The following is a 23,261-nucleotide window of genomic DNA, read 5'->3' as shown; positions in this document are numbered from 1 at the left end:
TATTAGAGTTCTTAATGCTAACCAGAACACCTCGTTATTATTCGACATTTCTGCATAATGTCCAAAACATCGGATTCTTTCTCATTTTGTCCACATTGAAACCTTTCCTAAAGTCTACGGTTTTTTTTACAATATATAAAGCGGAGGTACCTAAATTCATCACTATTTGATAACATTGACTTTATTTGAATACCGAAATTCTTGATCATGTAGGGAAATAAATTATCTTCAAAAAAGTATTATTTTTTCTCACAATCTTCGATTTCATTTACATGCATTTCCTTCTTTATCTACTTATGTTAAAACAGCTATTGTTTATAACAGAAATTCAATTTTTAGGCAACAAACAATACTAGTTTCATATACTACAAAAAAATATGACAAAATACAAGCTTACCTCTTCGAGGACATCAGCAATCTTGCTGACTAATTCCTCTGGAAGCTGTTTAAAAGTCGGAACACTGTAAATACAATAGAAACACGAAATCAGCTAATTAATTAATTAATGTTATCCACATACAAGGACTCCCAAAGATAACCCAGGGCTGCTTACTTTTTCGCTATTCTCTCAAATCGTCGTCTAATTAAATGGTTATCTTGTACTCTCATACCAGCCGTTGTGGACAACTACATGTTCCTCGGAAGCAATAGCATCATGCCTCTCCGGAACTATCACTGCCGCCCGCTTATCATTCTACATAGTATATCTCCTAGCATCTATTGACCACGTGTCGTACAGTACAGCCTAAAGAACTTAGCATTGAGACGCTTTGTGCAGACCCTTTTAAACCTTGTGTTTGTATGTCAGTGCTTACACATCGAAAACCTACTGTAGAGAATACAGATCTTAACGATTACGTCACTGATATGTGCGAAAAGTAACGGGGAGATTGTTTGAGAAATCTCGAGATTACAGATTGTACGTCAGGCGATATATATAACACATCATACATGATATAGATATATAAAAACCCATTAATTCTATCACCACTTTTAAATAAAGATCTATATACAAAAGCGGTGAATTTGCCAAGGACGTCTATTATCGTTTGAGCCATAGATTTTACGCGTTTGTTGTACTTCATTTTTTCTCTCTTTCTTTAATATTAGAACTTTATACACACAATAGGTGTTTATGACCATGCTTTAGTCTGACAACAATTTAATTTGTGATCTATTGTGAAATTACCACAGCTTCTTAGGAAATACATGTACTTCGAATTTTTGGTTAAGTTCCTGCAGGCAAGGAAGGTTCTGGTTATGCGGATGAAAATCGTCCAAAAGCCCGCCAAATCAAACACGCAATAAATTGATTAACATGTGTTTTGACGCTTTTATAGATATAACTGACAATTCTGTTATAGAACCCATCACAGAAACTGACATTTCTATTCTTGGACTACATGTACGTTTCACAGAAACTGAAATTCTATTTTCAGGTCTGCAACAAGATTTCAAAGAAACTCAGACAAAATGGGACTAAATCAACATTCACAGAAACTGACGATTGTATTACAGTACTGCATCAACATTTCACTGACAATTTTGACAAGGACTGCGTCAAGATTTCAAAGATATTGACCATTGTATATTACAAGACTGCATCAGCATTTCAGAAGAAACTGACAATTCTATAACAGGATTAAATCAATATTTTCACTGAAGCTGACAATTACATGTATTATAAAGGACTAAATCAACATTTTCACGGAAAATGACAATTATTTTCAAGGACTAAATCAATATTTTCACAGCAAATGACAATTATTTTTAAGGACTAAATCAATATTTTCACAGCAAATGACAATTTTTTTAAAGGATTGCATAAACATTTTTACAGAAACTGATAATTCTATTATAGGTCTGTATCAACATTTCACATTTTGACCTGATCCTTGTTTCTTCGGAATAATTTTTACTATATTGAAGTTCTGATTTTCAATCTAAATTTGGAAATAATCATTTTCAATTTTAGATTGAAAATTAGTAATTTAAACGACAATATTATTAAAACGCGCACATAATTTTTCAGGCCCTTAGGAAGCAATTTCAGTTTGGAAATTGGGGAGCTCAACCATACATTTTTAGTTGAGGGGGCACTACTAATCAAACAATCCCTTGACACGCAAAATAAATAAATAAATAAAATAAATAAATAAAAATTTAAAGGGTCATCAGACGTTATTATTTTTGCAATTCCATAAAGTAGGTTTGTATTCTATAGTATACTCTATATCAGCAAAATTACTGGGGAAAAGGGGAAGGGCGGCTTGCCTCCCTCCCCCGATTCCTATGGGGCTGATTTTATCTGTTATACTGATGCCCCGTTTTACATTGAAGAGTATTAAAAAGAGGACATAATTAAAACAAATTATCAAATATATTTATTTTTGAAAAAAAATTCTTGATAAGATTTACTTATTTCAGAGAGCAGCATTTTTATTGCCGCATGCAGCCATGCTGTTGGGAACAAAGTTTAATGGAGAATTGGAGATCACGATACTCATACATTACTCTGGGGAGATGAAAAGTTAAACAATGTTGAAAATGAATACTTATTTTCTATTGTACAAACATTTACTAAAAAGTCAGGTCGTTTTGGTTGATGCAATAATTACTTCTTGCAAATTCTATACAGCTTGTATATTGTATAATGTTTCTCTGATTATTATGCTTTTCTGTGTTTTATTCATTTTAAGCTGAAACCCATATATGTAAATATGTTTTGGTATAATTCATATGTAGGGAGAGGGCGTATTAAGTTTTAAGAACTTTTGCCCAATCCCAGTTGTAAAGTTTATAGACAATAAAATATGTTCAAACCAGATCATGATGTTCGGAGCGCAATGTACATGTATATAATAAAGGTCCCACTGATAACTTAACTGTTTCTTAACATAGTTTTTAAATGAAATGTAAAACTTAAAGGTAATGATAACAGATCATGTTGTTTTTGCTTATATTCGCTCTGACACTGATGAAGAGAAATTATAACATGGTGATTTCTAGGATACTTAACGAAACCAGGCTTTAGAAGTAGATAGGTTTAAAAGAAAATAGGCTATACTAAAAGAATATTAATAATGGTATTTTTTTTACATAGCCTATACAATGTGAAACAATTTTGACCTCAGAGTTTATCTCGTTTGCTATGTTTTGCATCAAGGACAATATTTAAAACATTAGGAAATCAAAGATAAGATCAGATTTGGCTATTTAAAGAAGCTGAAAGTGTTTAACAGTCGTTCTGTACATTTTTTGATCTCGGTGCACTTTGTAAAACAGAGATTTCCTTTTTACGCCTAGTTAACCAGCCCAATAACTCTAAATCATAACAAAATCACGCATTTCAATTTCCTCGCTTAAATCATTCTCGCGCCTCTTGCCAAAACAAACAGAATTCGAAATTGGCAGACGAAGAACCCCGAGAGTTTTCAGAGAACAGGGAACTAGGATTAATTATCTATCAGAGTTGACAGTAACTTTCGCTTAAGAACCCTTTTGCCTGCAGGTGAGGAATTCTATCGATGAACAGCTCTCCATTCCAGCTACAAGTAAAAGATAATTGTCGCGCAATAACGTGATAAAAATCAAACCAAAATGTTGCCTTTTGGCATATGCCGAATCTTTCTAAATTGATTTCATATTTTATTAAGATTTTTATGAGAAATGCATGTTTCTTGTTAAGATCTAACAGGATTATCCATAATGACGTCAGTATTTAGCGAATACTATAGTAACTGTCATCACCTTGTTGTGCTTTCTTTTTATAAACTCGTATAAATTGTATTTTATAATCGCATTATTACAAGGTTACAAATAATAGCGAACCCAATGTAATGACCTTCATCAAATCGTGCCTGAAATCCTTTGATCAAATCTATATTTATTTATTCAAGCGATTTCCGTTGTAAGTATGATAAACAACCAAAAACACGAGGCAAATATCCTTCTATCGTGAAATTATCTTTCTGCCAAATGCTCTTTCCTACATCGCCTTCATACGGGTGTGAATCTCATTTATTTGAGTCAGGCACTTCTCATGTCAAACGGCACTAAAACAACTCTTAAATGAATACCCTACTACCTTCCTAAACTTAAATTAATGAAAATAAGTAAATTATCTCATAATTTGCATCTTCTTGGGAAAAAGGGGAAACTTCAGAGTGAGGTTGTTGAGAAAATTGAGGTAAAATGATGTAGAATAAGCCGGTGATATAGGCACCAAAAAAAAAAGACCCCTGTAGTTTCATTCAATTCAGAAAACAGTAGAAAACAGATGTATCACGTTGCTACATGTATATCTGGCATCGTTGAACTGTGCTCTAAGAATTTGATTCTCTGCAAAAGTGTTTTGAAATGAAGATATAAATTATATATATATATATATATATATATATATATATATATATATATATATATATATATATATATATATATATATACACAGATGAACTTTGGTATCTCGAACATGGGATATCTCGAATACCATGGATATGTCCAGGCGATTAGAAGTCCTAACCTCATATTTCTTAAGTAATTTACCCTCGAACCCTCGGATATCTCGAAGTTTTTCTCGGTCCCATCGAGTTCTATATAACGAGGTTCGACTGTATATTTATTATTGATTTAGACAGAATAAGTAGTAACATAAATAACTTAAATTACTGAAATTCTAGAAAAGTGACAAAATACACCTCTATACTGCGTGCATACTCAATTACATTCCTAGAGGATTAACCTAAAACCTTTTTTACCGATTCATTAGCATCATTTTGAACTTAAAATAATTCGTGTTTATTTGACAAGAGTAAATATAGAATGCATCTTAAAGCATAGTACAAAATTTTCCTTAATTTTCAAGCCATTCAAACATAATGAACAGCGAAAATCAATTTTCTTTGAAAAATTGGCAAGAATTAACTTCAAGGTTTACTTTTAAACTTTCCACTGCTTATCAAAACTAAAAATAAAATGTATTTATGTTTTCTGCTTATAGTGATAAATGAATGATAAACGATATTCATAAGATCTAAATCGAGACCAGCTATCCCCGACCAGGCCCCAAAAAACCAGATATCTGGAGATATAATGTATAATCTACGGGGAACTGGGGGGTTTTCTGTTAAGGAAACCAGAGGTCACTGTTTTGTGAGATACGAAGAAATAAACTGTAGATTGTTCGATATACATGTAGGTTACTATGGTTTGATAAACTTTATATGTAGTCGACACAGTAGGATGGTACAACAAAGCGTGTGTCTAATCATAGAAAATTATCTATCTTACATATACGGATGACATCTCAAAGATGATTACATTGAATTCACTTAGCTTGTTTTCATTGTTCGTGTGACAATACAAAATAATATAACACATTTAAGCTTGTCTTCAGTCATTAAAAATAATCGTTTTGAAGACCTTGAACACACCCTCTAAAAATCAGGAAAGAATGAGTTTGTGTTTCATATGTAGGCCAACCAGATTACCGATTTTGAAAAATTCGGTTGAAATGCCAGCATAATAATTCAAACATCAGGATAACAAAGGAAAATAATTCATTTTTATAATTAAATAACTATATTGTTAGAGGTTTCCGAAAATCGAACACATGCATGACGTAGGCTATATATTAAAACAGCTCCAAAGCAAACCCCACTGTTGGAACTAATATTCTATGAATGAAGATGCATGCGTTTATTAAGTTTTGCCGGTATATAATTCATTAAGTCGTCCTTTGTTTTGTACAAGTTGTTTACGTTTAGACACTGTCTTGGCATCATCATCTTGTGTTCCAGCTGATTTCGTGATTTTATTTTACAGACATACACATTCCATATCGACATCAAACGTTACACATCGTTATACATGATATAAATGTTGAGTCAGCTAACTAGCAGATACTCAAGATCTACTGAAACAATCACTCTATGATTTTATGACATGAGGCTCGTGATCAAATATAGAATACGTCACTGTTGCTAAAATCAAAGTTTAATTTTTTTCTCATTATTTTTTCATATTCATAGAAAAAAGAAACTTATGGAGAAAGAAAATAAATAACTCAAAAAAAGTAATAATCACTCTATAGAATAAACTAATATTTAAATTTGATTGATATTCAAATACATGTATGTGGTGGTAGGTTGCATGGTAGTTGATATATTTGTTGGTCTCATATAAATATTGGATGCATCTTTGCATAATATCCACTATCACAACTTTACATATAAATCAGAGAAATATTCCTGTTTCGTTTGATGATTTTTTAATTTGCATTTTTTCCTCTATATTTTCAATGAATAACTCTGCTGTGCAAGACATAACGGATTTCCTACACAACAAATATAGAACGTTTAATTATTTAATATATGTCTTGTATGGCAATTAATTGTCAATAGCGTTTTCCCCCAAAATGTAAGGGGAATAAAAATTTAAAAGTTAACCATTCTTAACTACATGTAGCTGGCACCGCAGCATTCAATTTTGAAGAACAAAGAAAGATAACTCTAATCTACAACATGGAATACTCCTGAAAGTAAATGTTGAACTATGACTCTCGAGAAAATTCGCTTTCAATTCGACACGAATACTTCTATTTCATAATGAAATACAAATTTCTGCAAAAGTGGTTCTGAACATGCTTTTTTGCTTTGTTCCCAAATACGTCGCCAACGGGTTTTTTTTATTTAACTTAATTTCTTCTTTTTTCCCATGAGTCTCAGGTTTTGAATTTTATAATTATCACAGAGTCATTTACATCACTATATTTACATTTCCAATGTCTTTGTCCAAGATAAAATTTCAAATAGTAAAAATACTTTATTTCTACATAAATCTACTGGTTCATCGATAGGCGTGGTGAAAAAAAATCACGTGCGGAGCGGGACAAATAGAGACAGAAGCGGGACTATTAGCACGGGAATTTGCAGAATCAAGAACATGTAAATATAAGGAATAACTGTCAGATTTTTTGGTTTCATGACGATGATCAATCGATTGGCTTGCGTGATAATTTTATGCATAAACGCCGAAGTTTGGCTCAGAAATAAAAAAAATCATGAATAAAGTATTTTTATGCGAAGTATAATAATTTCACTCCAAATCTTGTAGGAGTTTTGTATTTTATAAACATAGACGGATATTTAATGATGATAGGAAATGTGACTTAGGGTGGCTCTGTTGATATTTTAATGCTGTTTAGGGAGACTGACCTCCTTAGGAACTCCATATGCTCCTCGTGTCTCATTAGCCCTGTTCTCATCATTATACTCTGGAAACATGGCCGGTCTATCGCCCATAGCTTACAGTTCACCAGGGCTGAAATTGACAAGATATAAAACTATGTTTTATACTTCATTGTCTATGTAAATGTTTCTTTTTTTTTATTAATACATGTACATGAATTCTGGATGCTATGTGTATAACATCGTCGCAAACCACGGCCAACATGAATGATCCTCTCCCATTCTGGCCACGGGTAGGAGAGAGCTATATGCGGACTCCAAACCGTGGCTTGAGACGATATGTGTATAATAAATATAGTATTATTTACTGAGCTTCTGAAGCACGGGGGACATTGCACGACGTACGAAGATGGACAAACCGAACAGCGATAGCATACCTGAGTCGCATTGTGAAAAAACTCTTTCCTTTATCTAGTTGGAAAAACTCTTTACTGTGAAAGCATTCTAGTGAACTATTGCTCTATTTGCTATAATGATAGAGATATTTCATAAAGTAATTATTTATTAAATGTACTTTTTTTAAACAGCAGCAAAGTAATCTGCATCATTATGGTACATAGTATCGTAAACTGTTTGATATTGTTTGTTTACTATATCAATAGAACTGTCCATCATCTCTCAACAATCCTGGAGGTGTCAACGTTCACTAACCCTGTGATAAGAGGGATAACTCTTACTAGAATAAATGGCTATTATTCCTTTATGAAGACATTTTCTGTCAAATTCTGCCCCGCATTTAGGTATGCTTAAAATGTGTGCATTGTAATAATATTTTGTTCGGGAAAATCATTTGTTTTAAAGGAGAATTTAGTTTATAATCCGTCTTGCTATTGACAGTACCACTGCAAACCATTTTTCCCTATTGATAGCCATTTCAAAATGCAATATACAGTATAATGGGTTTTCCTTATCGGTTTAGGGAGCATAACCTGTCTAGCTAGAAAGGGGAAGTGGTGTGTATAACGTGTCTCGCAAAAACAGGCTAGTGATATTTCTCGTTATAACTTAAGCTATGTAACGTTCATATCCTCTTTCGCTATAAAGGATAAGTGTATAATGTGCAGAACTTGTCTCGCTTTAACAGCTTAGTGATGTTATATACATAACCTTTCTTACTATTACCGTAGTTACATGTAAATGCAACGTTGATAACCCCTTTTGCTATAACGGGGTAGGATTCTTTTTGCATATTGTGTCTCTTTATAACAGAAGGGATGTAATGTACATAAGCTCTCTCGCTATATAACAGTAGAAGAGTAATGTGCATTATCGATCTAGCTGTAGCACTCTTGCTATAACAGGGTACATTGTAATGTGCTTTCTCGCTATAACTGGGTAGTAATGTGCTTTGAATGCTTTTTCGCTTTAACGGTAGAAGCGTAGTGTGCATTACCTATCTTACTATAACGGGGTAGTAGTGTATTAAATGTTCTCGCTGTAACGGTAGCAGCTTAGTGTGCATAACGTATCTTGCTAGAACGGATAGTGCAATGTGCTTTCCCGCTATTTCTGCTATAACTGTAGTAGCGTAGTGTGCATTACCTATCTCGCTATTCTGGCTGTATACGGTAGGAGTGCAATACGCTTTATCACTCTGTATCGATAGCAGTGTAAACATATCACATCTACTTGGAAACTTTATCTTTTCTTTAATAAACTTGAACAGTGTCATTTCAAAGCAATTTAAAGTCAATCACGTCTTTTCAATTTGAACATGCCTCTGTTATTCTGTTGTCCACAGTTCTGATATGTTCAAGATGTCGAGAGTTCTGATATGTTCAAGATAGCTGTATAGAAGTTTCTTTCATGATAAAATATATGTGCACTTTACGAAGTTCTTTTAACTCCTCCAATTCCTTTTTAAGTCAAAAAGAGTTATAGGAAGTGAATTATCAAGATTTCCTTGCATTTAAACGCTGATTCTCTTGGACAAAAACTCTTTGATGATTGTTTTTTCTGATAATTACCTTTGACACTCGCGGTTCTGGTACAGTTGTAGAGTATGGCCAGTTCCCCAAATACCTTGGCGGGCCCCATCGTACATAATTTCTGTCCATCTTTTGTCACTTCCACTTTACCCTCTAATAAAAAAATAAAATTAAAACAATAACACATGCTCAAAGGGATTTTTCTGCTAATCTTTGATGCATTATATAAATTTCAGCTTTAAAAAAATAACATCTCCTCTCAGAGTGACGGTTCTTTGTTTAGAGTTGCCCATCAAAAATATCTGACAACCACCACAACAAAGAATTATAATTAGTAAATCTTTCGTGTTTTGTGTGAGTAAAAAGAAATCACGAAGTCGTTGTTATATACGGTCTTTCTCTGTGTGAATTATGTGTCACTTCCTACTTTGAGGGAGTGCATCCTTCCATGACTTATTTATCATGTAGCTGCATTGTCTCTGATGTTGTGGTAGCCTATCCCACCCCCAGACTTAGGTACAAAGGTCAACATCACCTGTATGATTTAATTATTTATAGTAGCGGGGGTGTGGTCTGTAAGTGCGTTTTATTTATTTTTAGTGCATTAGCATGATGTAATTCTTTGATTGATCAGCCCTGTTAAAATTTGTACACTTAGAATGACGATGGACATGTTCTGTAAACGACAAAATATTCGGTCGCTGACAGTTAAGTGCCTACAGTTCAGAGTCACGTGTTTATATCCATTTATTTGGTGATATTCCAGCAACGTCATTCTTCAAACTTTTCATCTTTTCTTCAAAACATTAATTAATGCGATTAAGAAAGAATCAAAAGAACATCTTTATGTCGTAAAATTAAATACAAATTTAAAATCAGTGCCTAAACAATTCAATAGGCACGTATTACATACCAATCAATTCTCTAAAAATAAATGTCTTTCCTGTAAATTAATGTACATACATGTATTAATGCCGAGAGTCATATTTTTGCTCCCTTGCCACAATCCTTTGAAAGCTTTAAGACCTCCTAAATCTATTAAGAAAAAATAATACATAATTCTTGTGATGCTAATTGAGGATTATGCCTTATAATCCCCGATGAATGTTCACTTGTGCGTTATATTTCCTGATTAATGTTCACTTGTGCCTTATATTTCCTGATTAATGTTCACTTGTGCCTTATATAATCCCTGATTAATGTTCACTTGTGCCTTATATAATCCCTGATTAATGTTCACTTGTGCCTTATATAATCCCTGATTAATGTTCACTTGTGCCTTATATTTCCTGATTAATGTTCACTTGTGCCTTATATAATCCCTGATTAATGTTCACTTGTGCCTTATATTTCCTGATTAATGTCACTTGTGCCTTATAATCCTTGATTAATGTTCACTTGTGCCTTATATTTCCTGATTAATGTTCACTTGTGCCTTATATTTCCTGATTAATGTGAGTACGCTAACATAAGGGTACGTGTTTATTTTAAGAATGTACACCACACCCACCCTAAAAATTTCTTTCATGATAAAATATATGTTTTCATAATTTTTTCTCTTTATTTTATAAAAGACAGTACTTTATGTGAGAACATTTTTGACAAAATCGTGTAACGAAGTAATTGATCCGAAAGTTACCGATCCCGAGCTCATCATGAGAAACAATTAACGGATGATAAAAATGCCAATATCCCAAATAAATCAGCTCTGCATGATTGTGAAATTTAAGTGACTCATTCATTTGACCATTAAAGACATAGAAAATACGATTTTACAATAGTATTTTTAAAAATGAATTACGTGAATTTGAACTGAAAATAATCAAAATATATTATTCAATTTAGCCTTTAAAAATCGGTGTTTTCCAAAATAATTTTTTTCAATTGTAGGGGAAAAATCTTTGGTTAATTTCCTTCTTCATACAGCTGATTCCCAAAACAATCTTGAATTCAAAAAAAAATTAATGTTACGCCTAAACATGACAAGTATCAAACAGCTCAGAATATAATTGTTCTATGGAGAAGGCTTAGGTTGTGTGTCTACTGTCACTCTTATTATGTATATGACATAATAAAACATTGTTTAAATTAACCGTGGGTGTCTAAACAATATAGAAAATGATGAGAATTTAAGTAACAATTGCATAGAACCCTATAAAGACCTGAAATATTTTACATGCATATATTATATTGTTATGTTTTTGCGTCCCTGATAACCAAGCAAGCGTCTAGTTCTGCCCTTTGTGTCAACCGTGCATTATTCACAACCTCTATTAGGAATTTAACAAAAACGCAAATCACAGGTGCTTGTGGACAGGACCCCCCCCCCCCCCATATAACACCTTGGGTCCAAGGATAATTTTCTTTGTCTTCTTTCATAAGTTATTCTTCTATCACATATTTTCAATGTATTTCATATGGAAAATCTAACAAAAATAACGTAGAATAAACTTTTTATTAAAAAATCATACCCACGGTATTATAAAATCTGCATGTATTTTCATTTGGAACACTTCTGTTCCATTCGACTTCGATCACAGACAACATCATGTCAACAAATGTCAATGCAATGTTCTCACAACCCAATGATTGACGCACTTCACTTGTGTATTTATTTTGTTTCTAAGCAACTTAAGAATAGCATTAATAAACTACTATACACGTTTATTTAAGTCTTAACAGGGTTGAAAATAACCACTCGTCCACTAGCAAGTGCTAGCAATTTTTTCTGTGGGGAAACAATTCTTGAAGATGTAATCGCCCACAAGGCGAGTAAGAATTTTATCAACTTTTCCAGAAGCTGACCATGTTTTGATTCTACAATTAAATGCACTTTCATTTTCATAGTTTCCTACCTACAAAATGTTTTCTAGACCCTGAATTCTCCCATAATTTTGCGATATAATTTCCCATAATCTTGAAATTAAGAAAAATATAACCAAAAAAAATCATGCAATAGCATTTATGGTGTCAAAATCATCAGGGAAATGAAAGATTGTGGACAGCAAAGTATACTTCTCAGAGATTAAAATACAAAAAGATTGAGAATTTCTAACAAAGTGGAGAGGAAATCTGGGCCCCAAAATATCAATGTGGGCTAGTAAAACGTGTAAAGATGGGGGTCCGCATGGCTCTTAAGGTTTAAAATGTTATTTGCAATCCTTTAAGAGTGTTTATTCCAAACCGATCATGTTTTGAATAAACTGGAATTTTCTCTTGCAATATTCACAATCTTCATGTTGAATGCAGATTGATTTGATATCTATGAATATAAACATTGTTGTTTAATTTACAACACTACTGTAAAACATTGTAAAAACATCGTTAAAACAGTTTGCAGTTGCAGGGATTTTTATTTCAAATGAAAAATTAACAAAGTATACATTACATAGTAAAATCTGTAAAAAAATATTTACTTTCGTATTAACATTTATTATATCTACTTTTGTATTTATGTTTATTATATCTACATTTGTATTTACATTTATTATACCAACTTAAGTATTTACATTTATTATTTCTGCTTTTGTATTAACATTTATATCTAATTTTGTATGTGCATTTATTATATTTACTTTCGTATTTACATTTATTATATCAAGTTTCGTATTTACATTTATTATATCTACTTTCGTATTAACATTTATTATATCTACTTTTGTATTTATGTTTATTATATCTACATTTGTATTTACATTTATTATACCAACTTAAGTATTTACATTTATTATTTCTGCTTTTGTATTAACATTTATATCTAATTTTGTATGTGCATTTATTATATTTACTTTCGTATTTACATTTATTATATCAAGTTTCGTATTTACATTTATTATATCTACTTTCGTATTTACATTTATTACATCTACTTTTGTATTTACATTTATCATAGGTTTTAGATTGTTATGTCTAATTATATGACCCCGGACAAAGCATGGGCGACCACGGACACTCTTCGTTATTTATTAAGTTGGGAGTTATTTTCTATCAGAAAAGTCTAGTGCCTGTGGGGACGACGTATTGTCACTGTTCCACCTCGAAGATGGCTTGGACAATCTTATTGAATTTAAAAAAAAATGGTCATAAAGTTAAGTTTTGCTATCAAAATTAAAAATTTTCAACATTACAACCATTGCCATAGAAATAAAAATGAGTAATTATTTTTTTAATTGAATTTTTGCAAAAATTTACAATAGTATTTGCTTACTCTGTTTCAATGTTGTACTGTTGGTATCAGGGATGGCATGTGCTATAACTTGCAACAGCGGTTTCTAGTTTTTATTATTGACCCTGTTCAGTGTATTTTTTTTAGTACAAACCACTTCCCATAATTTTGAGAATTCAAAAATCTTCAACACTTTTAACTTACACATTGTCTTTTTCTTCAGGTACATGATTCTCAAAAAAGTTTGAGCTACACTACTATACAATTGTTAACCTTTAAGGATCAGACATAATTCTTTTTTTCTGTACGGTCAGCGAAGTAGACAATTAGTAGTGCCTATAATCAAAAGACTCAGGAAATTTAAGTACTAGTTTTGTTATAGGAAACATTCACAAAAGAATCTGTAGGAATACTTGGGTTAATACAAATAAGTGTGTCTACTTTGAAGACTCCGTAGATAAGACTCCTGACTGTGATAAGTGTGAAGACGGCGCTTAGTTTTTATTAGTTGTGACATTGACAAGACTCACGTGTGGCAGGACTATACAGCTGTAATAATGCCTGGTACTTAACATCTAGGAAGGGAACTTATCATCAAAGGCAAATTACACCAAAATCTTCTAACTTAGTCTGCAACTTCATATCAATTTCAAAGTCAGCCAAATGCTCATGTAGATGCGTAATTCTTATAAGCATTCTGGCAATGAATGTTAAACCAGGGTGTCTATCATTGGATATTCCTGTAGGAGCCATATTTTCTTAAAATCAAAATTGACCTTTGGCAAAATAGGTCTTACAGCAATTTGAAAAATACTTTTCCCAGCTGTTCTTTACACCCTACTCTGTGCCATTGAAAAAACGTCGGGAGAACATACATAATTGTATGATATAGCGTAATCAGTGGTATGTAAAAACGATCCATGTTAATTTACTATTTATAAAGTATTTCTTCAACAGATCATCCGGAAAACTAGAAACAAGCGCGGCGAGAACAGACGCACAATAGCTTTGCTTTCTCCGGCGCATGTTTCCCGTCATTCCGCGCGGTGAATGAAATTACATCCCCTTTGGCTTTTCAATTACCCTGTTTGAGCAAGTTATCTGGAGATGTAAACAAGTGCGATGTTTGGAAAACTGAAATCGTTCAACTTTTCGGTAGATTAAATAAGATAATGCGTTATTTCATACTATAGACAAGAGGAATACACATTCAAGTTTTTCAAATTCTAAACTCCCTGGCGGAAACCGCGCGTGTTCAATATCAGCTATAAACAAAACATGAATCGTAAAAATATCACCAAACTCTGAGCACATCAATTGGAGTAACTTTTCCTAAACTTAACATTTATTTCTGGTTATTTAAAAACAGTGACCGAGAAATTTTGTCGTTAGGCTAACAAAAGTCTAGAATCATGCACAGATCAATAAATGTATATAAATAATATGATAACCCGTGACCCTGAAGTGGGCGATTTTAGAGTTAGGCTTTCACATTCCAAAGAACATGAGTTTTACACAGATAAGCAAAAACTTGTAAAATATTAAAATCGCTGTGTACTGGTTTCCTGAGCCGAAGTAAAGCTGATATTTTATAGTCCTGTTTGAGGTATCTAATACCCTTTATTGTGTTCTTTGATGTACCTGTATATGTGTCTCATATAGTGTACTGACTACCTCTAACCCATAGCTTGACCTTATTTAATAATGAAATCCTTTTTTCTGATGTGACGTCTCCCAGAACATTATTAAATCGTTCAATGAGATCTTGTATCAAAATAATCGAAGATTCTTACGAATCACCTGATGAAAAAATAGCAATCTCTTTTCTAGATAAATCTTAATAAAATACAAAATTAATGATGCTCCCATTTTAGCAGGAGTATCATATAACATATAGGCTTGTAGCTGTTTCAGGGCAATCAATTTTTCTAAAGTTTAATACCTGAAAGCCCTTTCGACCAAAAAATTATTTCAATTTAACACCTGCGTCACACCAAGAATATGCTTAAATCTAACCTCAACGATCAAAATAGACAGAATTATCATCTTAGTAAGTCTAAAGTTAGGATTGTTTTTTGTTTGTTTAACGTCCCTATGGAGAATTTTTCACTCATATTGAGACGCCATCACTTGCCGGTGGAGGGCTGCAAATTTTAGATCTATACTCAATGAGGGATCTTTTTCGTGCCAGCACCTACTGCAACACGAGACCTCGGTTCATACGGTATACACTTTAGATTTTATTGTAAAGGCTGTTAATCTTATTAGTCTCCTACCTGTGAAACCGGAGGGGACTAAAGGTTTCCTCCTCGTCTGTCCATCCGTCTGTCTGTCTGTCTGTCTGTCTGTCTCTGTCAATCTGTCCCACTTAGTTTTCCGCACTTTTTTTCTAAAAGCTTGCAGATACTGAGCTGATTTTTGGCATGTGAGTCTACTTTGATGAGTTACAGATCAAAGTTTTGCATTTTGTTCTGCTACAATGATATTTGACGGAATTACGGCATTTTCAATTTTTAAAGGGAACAAGATTACACTTGCCGGTAGGTGACTAGTATTGCTTATGCAATACTTTCACAATGCTTGTTAGAAAAGTGTTTGTGAGAGTGACATCAATTATGTGTATAAGCGTATGCGCCAGCCCACCCCACCCCCTTTTCTTTTTTTCCGCCACTCGGTATTTGTCATGTGTTACGTTACCTTCCATGACGTAGACGAGAGAACCCACATCTCCTTCTTTGATGATCAGACTGTCTTTGGTGTACTCCACGGGGTACATGCAGTCCACGATCTCCCGAATCTGCCCCATGTCTAGATTCTTCATGAAGTCATTGTCAAGGATAGCTTGTCGTATTAGCTCTCGGGAACTGCAAAGATAACCCACAGAAATATATAAAATACTAGCAGACCATTTTCAGCAAGATTGAAACAGCTAATATTTTAAAGAGAAGAAATCTAAAGTTTACATTTTGATACAAGGTGTACTTTTCACATTAATTATCTACCAATGGGCGATCCAGATATACACTCAACTGATGATAATTTTATAAATGTCTATAGATATTGTTATGTACCAGTTAACTTTAATTTAACCTATAATTCATAAACAATATTTTAAAAACACTTTCTCTGTTATCTACCAAAGATAACTTTTATAACAACATGCCGAACAACTGCAAACATGGGTGTAACGAAATCATTGCTATTAATGTATCATATAGGTTTCTTTAAATACATAACACTATTGAAAATTTCTGTTAGATTCTTTCCTTTATACGTGTATTTTCAATGTTTTTGCAAATTTATACTTTTGATGTAAAACCATAGATTATATAAAATTCAAAAATTACAAAGATCAGAGTAATTTACAAACATTTAACACAGGTTTAACACAGGTTTGGTACAAATTGGGCAAGTCTATGCCATAAACTATATTTCATCTTAAGGTTAAAATATTCTGTCATCCGCCCAAAAACTTAGAATGAAATGCTTTTAATATTGACATTTCAGGATTGACACTAAATATAGTGTTCATTGTCCTCATATCATACTAGGCTTTCTAGTTTCTGCAGCTTACTTTACAATATCATGTATTCATATCAAATGTTTACTTTCTATAGGTTTATTGGTATACATGTACATAAGCAATGTATTTACGTGTGAGTATATGCTTTGAAATGTATGTTAAACATAATTATGAAGTTTTTTTTTAAATAATGAGACACTCATTTTTAATTGGTTGCATGGAACTGTACGAACTAATGAGTCAGAATTTCACGAGCACCGGTCCTTGATGCAGCAATATTCCAAGACTTCTGAAGAAGTTTAAAAATTGCACAAGCCACATCATCTGCATTCAATGCAGAAAAGATGGCACAACATAAGATATAACGCTTAGATTCTTGAAAAAGAGTGGGTTTTCTTGGTTATGATTAGGTGATAAATTCTATTGTTAGCAGTTGTGTTTTATGTGGTGATTTTGAAAATAAATCATTTGTATCTCAAACTGCAGACCTCTGATAAGAGGGAAGATTGAGGCATCCTGCAGTGAGGTTTGTATCAATGAGACGGTTTATTCCACAGGTTTATTTAGCAGTTATCAGAATGCTGACCAACACGATTTATCATTTACGATAAAAACACTACAAAATTTTATCTTTTTCTGAACCGGAATGTCTGGTTTGGGAAGATGGCACCTAAATAAACATACTTTAAACGTCAAACTTTTTGTGCGGTAAAAAGTCTAAGTATTTTCTTGTTTTTTTTTTTTCCAGTTTTCTTTAAAAGTCATCTCTATCTGTTTGTTAAAGTGTGCATGCCATTTCAAATCGCTGACATTTTCCTTAGAATCCCTTCTGACCAATGCCATAAAAGTTCTGTTGTTCGCGTGCGTATGTACATTTACGTATTCGTTATTTCTAAAACAAGAGAGAAATCGCTTGCGTTTTACTTATATTTCGCTCACCAAATAAGGCATGATATGGCATGATATACAAACACTGTAACCAATTCTTGACTGCCCTCATTTTTTCACTTGAAAATAAAATTTGGTACTTTTTAGCCAAAGTAGGCAAGCAGTGTATACTTACGCATTAGATTTCGGTACCTTAACCGTTTTACGTGACGCTAAAACCGTACTACAGTTTGGAGATTCCGCCGATATCGCTGTCCTTTTGATACGGTCCCTTGACTGTGCTAGCCTTTTTTTGGCGGGTTGGACAACTGTGGAGGCAGGTTTTAGAATAGATCTGTACTTATCCAACTCATTTTGTAACTTCTTAATTAAGTCATCTTTATCGTCAAGCTCAGATTCAAGCTCGTCAATGAGCTCGTCCCGTTGACGCAGCTCTTGGATTTTCTCGCTGAGTGATAACTGCAGATCACGAAGAGTACCCATTTCGTTCTCAGAATCCATGCATGATTTTAATTCTTATCGTAACAAGAGTCAATACGTGTTAATTCCGTAAGTAACTTCCTGTAAGTCCATCAAAACACCTCAGTAGATAATGAATTTCACAAATGATTAAAGGATAATCTGTTGTGCAAGTGTTTGGTCTTGATGAAGTTAATTCTGAGGAGCGGGCACGGGTTTACAAACATTTGATAAGGCTTATCGGCCCGCTATCGTGCCTGAACCCCGTCACAACGTTCTCAGTGGTGAAGATGTTCCCTTACTTCCGGAAGCAATTCACAGGTAAGACAAGAAACCTTTCAGACATAGGTATACATCCATCAGAAAAGACAATCGATCTGGTATAAAGTTTACATCATTTCGCAACAAAAGAACACAGGATAATAAACTGCTGACAATTATCACATGGGCTTCTGCTATTGGCTACTTCTGGAACTGACAAGTCTGCTAAATTCCATTGACACAAAAGCCTTACGTTTAAAGTTTTCGTCTCAGTCTCAGCTGTACTGTTCACGTAATATTTACACAAATGTCTCTCGACAATTATCAACTAATTACCTGTATCTGTTCCCATCAATTCCAATAATTAATCAATCAAAGCAACTCCAAAGGTCTGCTTTGTTCTGTAGCTTTATGGCTCAAGACGAATTCTGGTTCCGATTTCACAAAAGCTATGCCAAAAAACATTCCATTTTTTTTCAAATTTGAGAGACGAGCAGATGAAGCACCTGCTAGAGTTCTAGTGAGGAAATCCGCTCTACCTGCCCTGTAATTCCGAGGGCTCACTATTAGACCTCCTATACTCCTGTGCAAAGACCAATGCTTTATAATGAAGTGCTTTTGATCTCTTCTCTCCTCGGTGTCTCTGATTGCTGGTGTTAGGGCATGTTGAAATTCTTGTTCAAACTACCAGGATTCAAGAAAAGGAAGTTTGTTTTATTTACCCTTCAAGATGAGCGAACGCCATTCAAGAGTTGCCATTAATTAATTTAGTATACACGTGAAGAACGTTACTCATAGACTGAAGTCTCTGATCACACAGAGAGTTTTATGAACATTCTGCATGTATGCATGAAGACAGGGAAGAAAAACTAACGGATAAATAAACATCTCAATATTGATAATGTTGGCTTATCTTAACACAAATTCAAATATTTCTATGTTTTCTTTCAACTGAATGTTCCAATCTTATACCGTATCACGTGGAAATGTTTTTAGAAACCTTAACTTTATGTCGACACTTCTCTAGAGACTGAGGTAAAACATAAAATTCCAAGTAAGATAAGATGTAGCACGTGTATTGAGATTTCCTCGCACCCTGAACTGTGGAGGTACGATCCTACAAAAGGAGCTCCATTATCTGGAGAAAAAGCCGCATGGAGGACAAAAAATCAACATTAAGTGTTCTGGTGAATGATTTTCACTTGGATTTTCGTACTTTTCTTATTTATTACGTTTGCTGTATCTGCCGCAGTAGCAGGAATGTGTACTTAATAACCCCTGTAGAATCTGTAAACCCTGATAACGTTACCGTCCTTGTCTGAAAACTTGTTTTCTGTGTAGACACGGGGTAAAAAAAGATTTCCAAATCATTAGACAAGGTTTACACGACTTTTTTTCTTGTCAGACACGGAACATTTAGCGAGAATTCTCTACCCCTGATTCCAGTTGGTAACAAAGGCACATCGATGACTTGAAAATTAATTATCAAATGTTTTTGCTGTTTGTATCACCCGTTCTTTTTCATGAATGAAATTAAAAATTTCTGCTTCAGACAACATATCAGTATTTTATATTTTCTTTTCGCTTCCCAGTGTAATAATTAATCTGAATGTTAAGTCAGACGATATCTTTGTGATTTAGACGTATTTTCCCCACACATTAGAATAAAAAAACGTATCATTGACGCTGTTAAAATAATCGTCATTATTTACAGCTGCACTCAACATTATTTAAGATTTTTTTAATGAAGATACATTGCCTAAAATTTAATTTAAATACATAAGAATAGGCGTTATTTGCGGTCTTTGAAAGGTCTTCTCTTTGAGTATCATGTTCTCGTGTTTGTCTGTGTTAGAGGGCTTATGAAGTATTATCTTAGTGTATGCTAGAAATATAAAATATTCAACAAAATTTCTTCATGAACTGAGAGCCAGAATCATTGTATGGGCGGCGGAAAGGGTAAAAAAAAAAAGACATTAAAGCAAAAGGAACAAAAAAAATTTCAAAAACATACTGAAAAACAAGACAAACAGCTTAAAATTAAATTAACAGACCCATTTGTAAAATCAACAGACTCCGTTACAAAACGAACGATCACCGATTCAAAACCAATAGTCGCTAACTGAAATGACGCTAGATGACGTGCAATAAAGAACAGTCATAATCTGAATTAACACTAGATGGCACGCTAGTCTGGAAATTATGGAAAGCCAAAGGGTTCAACTCTGTAATTTCTTAAATACATGTAAAGCTCAATTATGTAAATAGTAAATTGTACGTTATAGCAACTTGTTTATTTTAACTGTTCTGTGCAAAACTATATTGATCAATGAACAACATTGTATTGGTAGACTTGCGATTTGTCAACTCATGAAATGTAGAAATTTATTTCTTTGCACTACGCTTATGCTCACAAGGTAGAATAAAGTTTTATTTTAAAAAATCATAGCGGCGGTATCATATTTTATGAGGCTATGAGCATGATGTTTTAATACAATTTTTTTGTTAATTTTATTTTTTTTTTTTATCATATTGAATATATTATTAATGTGTTAGATAAATAAATGATCCAGAAACAAAAATGTATTTTAAAAAGTGTGTATATACTAAGGAGGATGGGATGGGGCTCATGTCCAAAAGCACCTGCGGCTTATCCTAACCAGAATTTCCAAATCAACCAAAATCAGCTGCTCCTGAGGCTGTTTGCAAAAAATATTTAGTAATATGATAGAGTGGGGTGAATTTCAGGATCGAAACTTTCCGATTTTTCTTTTTAAAAAACAGTACATTTGTATATATAGGCGGAATCTTGATAAATACAATCTAAATAGCCTTGTTTTTACAATAACCCTACGTTTTAGTTCTTTGCAGCTGTTGAACAGAAGTTTCCCAGAAAGGGGTGTCTTAACTTCATATCTGTGTTCACTGTTCAATGTATACATGTATAACCCTTCCCCTACTTTCTGGAAGAGAAAAAAATCAGTAATCTGACATTGTTAAAATAATAATCAAACAATATTCGTAGTTATAGAGAGATGCAGCGGGGATAGACGGTCATAGAACCCTCTCCCTCACCTTATAATTTTCAGCATCGTTGGTTGAGCATAATTTTAAGTAAAATAAAGAGGAAATAACCTTTTAAAATGGATCCCTTACAAAAATAGAGACAAAACTGCCTTCCACACAAATGTTTGAAGGCCTGCATGACCTCGCCCCCCTCCTTTCCCAAAACATTCTTCCATCCCAACCCCACCACTACTACCACCATAGGGTGTTCGCTTCGTGATCGGGAGGCCCGGGTTTGATTCTCGTCAAACCTAAGACGTAAAAATAGGTAGTGACTGGTCCTTCGCCACTTCGCAAAGCGCTCGGCATTAGGAGTGAAAGTCACGGGTCTTTCGGATGAGATCTTAAAACCCGAGGTCCCGTGTCTTGGTAGGCGTTGGCACGATAAAGAACCCTCACTGCTCAAAGACCGAGAGTGCCGAGAATAGGTCTTAATTTGAAGCCCTTCACCGATATATGGTGACGTCTCTATATGGGTGAAAAATTTTCGAATGGGACGTAAAACAACATACTATCAATCAATCAGTTTGTTTGTTTTTTTTTTTTTTTTTGGTTTGTTTTTTTTTTTTGGCAAAATTAATTGTTAGATTTGCGTTAAAGTTTTTTCCTTTCCGCTGCTCACATCATTGTATTTTGGGTGGTGTCTGCCTTTTGTGTACCAGAAATTATAGCTGATGTCTTTACGTACATGTCAAGATGTACTCCTCATATCATGTCTTTTCAAAAAAGACGAGATTTACAGAAACATGCATTGTTGTCAGTATTAATGATCTTGATTCTGCAGCATCCCATACCTTTGTGCCACTACCCATGTTAACACATTGCTGCTGGAAAATTTGACAAAATTCTGCGAGAAAATCAAAAAAGTCCGTCGGCAAAGACAGAACACACTGATCAAGCATAACAGAAAAAGAGAAAGCTAAGCAATTCCAAACGAATGTTACATAACTGAAAATTATACATTTTTCAAGACGTTTACTGTAATGATTAGGATCAAACTGCAAGATATTATTGTAACCTGAACAGGAACGCGAAATTAACTTGCTTCATAGACACATAAATTATGAGTTTAGAAGCATTATCAAAACTTATACATTATGCAAACCTAATATAAAATTAATAAAGAGGTTGTGATCACTGAATTTCCAGGTACATCTTTTGTATATAACTCTATCAAACTGTCCCCAACCTTGCGAAAAACCATGCTGTTCTTACTTACGACTCTGGTTTGTCGACCCTCTTCAACGGGGTTCGAACATTGACACCGTACTGTGAGGGTTCCGCAGAAATCGCACATCGTTTGTTTCGCTCTTTATACAAAGTTCCATTTTCCTGTGTCGGTTTCACAACAGCAGAATTTAACACTGCCTTACATTTTTCCAGTTCCATTTTAAGTTTCTCGATAAGCTGGTCCTTTTCGTCAAGCTCTGCTTCCAGTTCGTCTATTAATTTGTCTCTCTGGTTTAATTCCTCGATTTTATTCCTAAGTGCCAACTGGAGATCTCGAAGAGTTCCCATCTCGTCCGGTTTTCATTCAGTATTGCAAGCAATTTTTGGTTGTTGTTCTAATTCGAAATTGATAATATTTTTATCTGTAAAATGTCAAACTCTCACTATAAGTCATAAACCTTTTTAAAGCATACTTCCTTGCCGTCTTCATTTAGTTTCATCTTTGATTATAACAGATAAGCTATCCAAACACGTTTTTCCTGCTGTGATATATC

The 23,261-nt window shown here is 33.6% G+C and overlaps 3 protein-coding genes across 4 annotated transcripts in view; all 3 read right to left on the bottom strand.

Annotated features, from left to right (window-relative positions):
* LOC133199523 (ubiquitin-conjugating enzyme E2 D2B-like) overlaps positions 1–23,261 on the bottom strand; it is a 236,971-nt gene that overhangs the window by 142,654 nt on the left and 71,056 nt on the right. The window lies entirely within an intron of this gene.
* The window catches only part of LOC133199513 (cGMP-dependent protein kinase 1-like), a 43,716-nt gene that overhangs the window by 10,165 nt on the left and 10,290 nt on the right, over positions 1–23,261 (bottom strand). Inside the window, exons 1-5 of one of the 2 annotated variants that reach the window (XM_061335323.1) lie at positions 17,927–18,640; positions 16,038–16,204; positions 9,215–9,328; positions 7,215–7,320; positions 398–461 (exon numbers count right to left, since the gene is read on the bottom strand). In XM_061335323.1, coding sequence (XP_061191307.1) covers positions 398–461; positions 7,215–7,320; positions 9,215–9,328; positions 16,038–16,204; positions 17,927–18,252 — 777 coding nt within the window. In that variant the 5' untranslated portion in view covers positions 18,253–18,640. Of the gene's footprint in view, positions 1–397; positions 462–7,214; positions 7,321–9,214; positions 9,329–16,037; positions 16,205–17,926; positions 18,641–23,261 lie in introns of those variants that run through there. The other variant, XM_061335322.1, reaches the window with a different exon arrangement.
* On the bottom strand, positions 22,726–23,064 carry LOC133199515 (uncharacterized). Its single transcript, XM_061335324.1, has one exon. It carries the CDS (start codon positions 23,053–23,055, stop codon positions 22,753–22,755), a length of 303 nt encoding a protein of 100 aa, XP_061191308.1. The 5' UTR covers positions 23,056–23,064; the 3' UTR covers positions 22,726–22,752.

Source organism: Saccostrea echinata, unplaced genomic scaffold (genome assembly GCF_033153115.1).
Source record: "Saccostrea echinata isolate AGI-Se365-2 ecotype Australia unplaced genomic scaffold, CSIRO_AGI_Sech_v1 ptg000034l, whole genome shotgun sequence".
NCBI lineage: Eukaryota > Metazoa > Mollusca > Bivalvia > Ostreida > Ostreidae > Saccostrea > Saccostrea echinata.
Note: the sequence above shows the minus strand (reverse complement) of the source record. Positions and strands in the feature narration are given on the sequence as shown.